Consider the following 6467-nt stretch of genomic DNA (forward strand, 5'->3'; position numbering starts at 1 on the left):
CCAAGTAATTAACTTGCAATAGGTAGGAATCACATACCATGACATGGATGATGAAAATGGAGCTCCAAAATCGCTCCTAGGTCGGCTCCCATGGAGGAAATGAGATGAAATGAGCCAAACCCATTTCTTTACACTAATACACTGCCCAGACGACTCTTCTTCGCGTTCGCGAGACCCCCGCCGCGTTCGCGAAGAAGAAAATTCCCAAAAACCATTTTTCAAACTCTTCTCAGATAGCCTCTAGTATAATGGCCATAACTTTTTGTACAAAACTCCAAATGACAAATGGTTTAATGTTTTGAAACCTAGACACCAGTATCTATAACTTTCGTGTTTCGGAAATTTCCCAATTCCTTATAGATTTTGAGATATAAGCTGCCAAAGTCAGCCCTGTGCAACACAAATTTCTTCTTCATCTTCCCGGACAGCCTGTAGTGTACAAGCCATAACTTTTCGTACACAAATCCAAATGCTAAATGGTTTACCTTTCTGAAAACTAGACACAAAGAGATACAATTTTCATTTTTGGAGTATCTCTAAATACCTTGTAGATTGTGAGATATGATCTTCCGAAGTAAGACCCGCACAACAGAAATTCTTCTGCTTCGCGAACGCGAGTCCCTCTCCGCGAACGCGAAGAACAAAATCCCAGAAGCCAAATCCTTCATCGCGAACGCGAGAGGACTCCCGCGAACGCGAAGAACAACACCAGACACCAACATCAGCAGTTCCAACACAGCCCGAAATGCTCCGAAACCACCCCGAAACACACCCGAGGCCCCCGGTTTCCCGTCCAATCACACAACTCAGCCCCCTAACATAACACGGACCTGCTCAAAGCCTCAAATCACGTCAAACAACGCTAAAACCATGAATCGCACTCCAATCCAAGCTTAATGAACTTTAGAATTTCAAACTTCTATATTTGATGCCGAAACCTATCAAATCACGTCCGATTGACCTCAAATTTTGCACACAAGTCATATTCGACATTACGGACCTACTCCAACTTCCGGAATCAAAATCCGACCCTGATATCAAAAGGTCCACTTCCGGTCAAACTCCTCAAAACCTTCAAATTTTTATCTTTAGCCAAAATACTCCAAAATGACCCACGGACCTCCGAATTCACTTCCGATCGCCCTCCCAACACCATAATCACTATACGGAGCTATTCCCAAACTCGGAATCCCAAACGGACATCGATAACACTGATATGCACTTCAACCCAAACTTATGACATTCTTTCAAAAATGCCAACTTCCACAATAGGTGCCGAAATATTCCTGGGTCTTCCAAAACCCGATCCGGACATACGCCCAAGTCCGAAATCATCATACGAACCTGTTGGAACCTTCGAATCCCGATTCCGAGGTCGTTTACTTAAAAATCCAATCTTAGTCAATTCTTCCAACTTAAAGCTTTCGAAATGGGAATTCTCTTTCCACATCAACTCCGAACTTCCCGGAATTCAATTCCAACCATGCGTACAAGTCATATACCCGAAGTGAAGCTGCTCATGGACTCAAACTGCTGAACGACGTGCTAGAGCTCAAAACGACCCTTTGGGTCGTTACAGACTCTTTCATTGACCTTATGAGTGAACTAGACAAACAGAACCGGTTTTGAACTAGTTTTAATAAGCGTTAACTTAGTTTTGTTAGTTTAATTTGTTAGTTCTATTGAACTTTAATTTGTTGGTTTTAATGTATTTTTTGAATTGTGTTGTTGTTGTTGTATTGTTGTTGTGTTGTTGTTGTTGTGTTGTTGTTGTTGTTGTGTTGTTGTTGTTGTTGTTGCTGTTGTTGTTGTTGTTGTTGTGTTGTTGTTGTTGGGTTGTTGTGGAGATTTTGGTATTGAATTGTAGTTTATGAATTGAATTATATTGTTATTTAGGGATTTTGGTATGCTGGCAGGTGGTGTAGCTGCTAAAACAGGCATTTTATGCCAAAATTATTACCCAGAAAAGTGACCAAAGTTGGTCGCTTACCTATTAAAAAAAAATTCTGGCAATTAGCGACCAAGGTTGGTCGCTTATATCTAAAAAAAATTAAAAAATTAAAAATTAGCGACCAAGGTTGGTCGATTATATATAAAAAAAAAATAAAAAATTAAAAATAAGTGACCACTAATGTGTTTCTTTTTATTGTTTATGCTATTGTAATCGTAAACCTAATGTATTGAAGAAGTGCAACTGCTTTGAATATTCTTTGAATGGTGGTTTGGTTTACGTACGTACCAGGAATGCAATGATTAGTTATAATTGAACCAAGTTAATGAAACAAAAGAAAATATTGAGGAAATACAAAGACTATCTTGATCATGCGTACATGCACTTTCCATATTAATTTCAGCAATCATACAAATAATTCCATTATAGATTTATTTTAGCCTTAAGAAAACTAGAAGTTCATTAAAAAATTTAAAACATCATGATAATCAATAATAATAATAATAATAATAATAATAATAATAATAATAATAATAATAATATACCTAATTTAATCTTACAAGTGGAGTGTAGTGTATACGCAGACCTTATTCCTACCTCGTAATAAAAATGAAGAGTCTATTTCGATAGATCACCCTCGACTAAAAGAAACTTAATCACAACAGTTATGAAAAAAAAATACATGGGAAGAGAAGAACATTATGACAATCAATTGGATAAAAGTAGTAAGTAATTTACTAAAAGCATTAAGCTAGCTCTCTTTGCTGTGTGTTGTCCCCATTTTCTTTTTGAATTTCTCTATGCTTTTGCAAATATATCATCAAATTTTCAACATATTTTTCTTGTTTTCCCTTATCAGCAAACAATTCTCTCATATTTTTAGCATTTTCCCTATACACTTTTCCTCCTTCCTCCAACATCACCAAACTCAGTGAGTTAGCCACCGAGTCCCTCGTAAACGTCCCTTCTCTTTCATCTCTCGGTATCGAATATGCCATCTTTTTCTCCTCTAATAATCGAGCATTTAAACCTTGATCAGATAAAAATGGCAACAAAATAAGTGCCTTTTCATAAGATATAGCTTCAACTACTGAACTCCAACCCGAATGAGTCAAAAATCCACCCACTGAGTCATGACTCAGTATCTTCAACTGTGGGGCCCACCCTGTGCACACCACTCCACGTTCTTTGGTCTGCTCTTCAAACCCTTTTGGTAACTCGATTAAATCAGTGTCAAATTCACCGCGTTGCTTTCTTAGAACCCAAAAGAACGGTAATCCTGAAAGTTCTAACCCATGAGCTATCTCGGTGAGTTCTTCTTGACTCGGTTTTGCCTCACTCCCGAACGCGACGTAAATCACTGATCTTTTTCCTTGCGAGTCGAGCCATTGTTTTATACTCCCTCCTGAATTATTTTATTCAACAATGTTTGAATGAGTACGGTTCAAAAAGATTGACACTATTACTTTTGGGAAGAGTACGAGACTGTTCTTTAATCATGTTTTTCTTAAATATTTTAAATCATGAATTATTATGACTTTTTATGTAGTTTCCGAAAATATATATTTTATTTTTAAAAACTTGAAGAATTTATGTCCAAATTTACAGTCAAAGTTAAGTACTTTGATCCTCGTAGTGTGCCAATTATGCTTGTGGTTGTTATAGCTATGAGAGAATATTCTTATGATTGTTCATGCAAGAAAAGTGTTATTTATATGAGAAAGCCATCTTTTTGGTATTTGGTTAGCAGAAAATAAATTTCAAGGAAAAATGACTTTTTTTTTTTTTTGGTCGTCAAGGAAAAATGACTTATTTTTGGGGAGGAGTCATTTCTCTTCACATGCACAATAACATCAACTATTAATTTAAAGAAATGAAAAGGTTAAAGTTCTTAAAATGTGTACCTGTCCATACACCATTGCTTTCATCGTCGTAATTGTCAATGGTCAACGGCGAAAGTTGACCGACCGGAAAGACCGGTTTCCGGTGAATCTCTTCGACCAAATGTAACCATTCCGGTTCAAATTCCGAGCAGCTTCTAATGAGCAAAACATCACAACTCTTTATACTAGCACCAAACCGGTAAATATCAGATGCTTCAGACATATTACCGTTAAAACTATCTTTCATCCTTAAAACCTCGTACAATCGAAAAGCTACCGATGTAGGAAAATTCACCCATTTTGGTGAAGCTGTAAGAATTTCTAGTTCATCTAAAGTACCATAGCCGGACATTAAAACCGGCACCGGTCCAATAAAGCCCAACACGGCGGCGATCATAATAGAGAAAAATGCACTAGAAATATTAAGTTCAGTAGCAATTGGGCCGGCCCAATAAGCTGCGAAATCGAAGAAAATCCAGTCCGGTTTATTAGTTTGAAGAAAATGATGAATAGAATCGCGCATGTTATCATAAGCTATTTTTAGATATTGGACTTTATCATATGGTAAGTCATTGGTAGATTCGGCGTTTTTTGGTAGATTTTCTACTGGTTGAAGTGGGATTTTAACGAAACGTATAAAAGGTGATATATTTTGTGGTAATTTTGGAAGGCGATCGATGTTTCGAGGAGTTGAAATGAAGGAAATTTTGTGACCTTTAAGAGCTATGTGCTTAGCTAGTTCTAAATATGGAAGGATGTGACCAAAGGCTAGCCATGGAAGCATAGCTATGTGGAGCTTTTTGTTTTCAGTAGCCATGGGAATTAGAGTTCAAGAGCCACTTGATTATTTTTACGTGTGATATTTGAGTTTGATCATTCATCTCCATTTATATAGTGAAGAAAGGAAGTTTGTACGCCATCAAAGTACAAATTTAATTCCTATTAATTTAAAAGGTTGGGACGTAAAGGAGGGTAGGTTTATCCATCACTGTTGTAAGTTTTTGGTTCTATATATTTGGTAATAACAGTAGTGGCCTTTTCTTATCATCTCTTTGTAACTTTGCTTTTCATCCTTTTTATCATTTAAACATATGTCATGTTCAACTGTAATATAATTGGAGTTCATAGATCATAATGGTATTAAAGTTATTGGGTATCAAATTACCCTATTGCAGTAAAATTGGGTTTCCTTGATTTCAGTGCTTAATTGATGCATCTTGCATAACAGCTAACAGAAAACTACCTTTCCTTAATAAGCAAACTGCTTCATGCAGATTTTTGAAATTTATAACTCTATAAGTTTTCAAATTAAACCGAATGCAATTATTTCTTAATCCCTTTGTTTTGATTTTGGCTTATGGACACCGGCGAATTCCTGAAGTTATTATGATATGTTCTTGAAGAAGTATGAAGATCTAGTCAAGGAAAAAAACTGGAAGCGACCCTTACTAGGTAATACGCTGACTCAGTATTTCCCTTGGCATAATCAAATTGACTACATAGGAGAATCTCTAAACAAGTTCTCTCTTTTAAGTCTTCTTACTATTATATATGCATGTGAAAGGGTTGTGAAGCCTTCATCTAAACCATCTCAGTTTAATTGAGATTCTCTCTTGCAGTTGCCCTTGCATATTCCATTCTCTCCTTCTCTGGTTTATCAACTTGTTGTTCTTTAACTGTTCTTACTTTACTACGCTCGAGGGTTCATCAGCTCGAGGGCACTGTTCAAGCATTGGTTTGTTTTACATTCTTGACAACTCCCGTCATTTATCTTTAAGTTAGTCAATTGGTATTAAGTGAAATCACATATCCTTAAAACCATTGTTATCCAATTTTTAGGGTAAACAACTAGGTAAGTCTAACATATACTGATTATTAAAAGAATTTAGCTAACTTAATTAATTGCAATACCATAAATAATATCTGAAGCAACATAGCTGAACCAATATTGGTCATAAAATCCCAAAAACCGGTAGTACAAGTTACAAGTCTTTCTAAGAATAACTATAAATAAGGAGTACATCACTGTTCCGAAATAATAGAAAGCAATGGGAATAAAATACAATAGTAGGTAACTGATAATAGGTGAATTTGACTATAATCACGCACCAAATAATCACCTTCTTGTGAACTTTTAATGTGGAAAAATGACAACAAAATGCTCTTATTAGTGCTTTTCATGATTTGCAGGTGATATAGGTGTAAGGAAGGCTAAGGAGCGGTTTTGGAGTCAACTATTGATGAAAAAAGGCCAATTGTTGAATTTCCCAAGTATCCCATTCAAAACAGGCCAAAATTTCCGGGTACAAGTTCCACCGCGGTTCTACCGCGACCGCGGTGAAACCGCAGTGGAAGGCAGTTTCTGAAAGTTGAAGATTCCGCGAGGGCGTTTGGCCGCGGTTCTACCGCGACCGCGGTAGAACCGCGGTGGGCACAGTAAACTTCAGGGACTTAAGTGTAAAACACGGGATTTTTAGACCTAAACCCTATTTAAAACACTAGACTTCGCCCAAGAGAGGCATGTATTGATTTTTTAGGTTTCTTAGCAAGGAAAACAATTGGGAGCAAGTACTCTAAACATCTTTCTTCCTTTCTTTTGATTTTTATGATGAATTCAAGCGTAGTTTATTCTC

The 6467-nt window shown here is 36.6% G+C and overlaps 1 protein-coding gene across 1 annotated transcript; it reads right to left on the reverse strand.

Moving 5' to 3' along the window:
• Window positions 1–2572: 2572 nt before the first annotated feature.
• LOC109239915 (UDP-glycosyltransferase 91A1-like) lies at window positions 2573–4814 on the reverse strand. The gene is made up of 2 exons (XM_019406512.1): window positions 3856–4814; window positions 2573–3356 (listed from the first exon to the last, which is right to left on the reverse strand). The coding sequence occupies exons 1-2, from the start codon at window positions 4649–4651 to the stop codon at window positions 2698–2700; spliced, it is 1455 nt and encodes a 484-aa protein (XP_019262057.1). The 5' UTR covers window positions 4652–4814; the 3' UTR covers window positions 2573–2697.
• Window positions 4815–6467: the final 1653 nt, after the last annotated feature.

This window comes from Nicotiana attenuata, unplaced genomic scaffold (genome assembly GCF_001879085.1).
Source record: "Nicotiana attenuata strain UT unplaced genomic scaffold, NIATTr2, whole genome shotgun sequence".
Lineage (NCBI taxonomy): Eukaryota > Viridiplantae > Streptophyta > Magnoliopsida > Solanales > Solanaceae > Nicotiana > Nicotiana attenuata.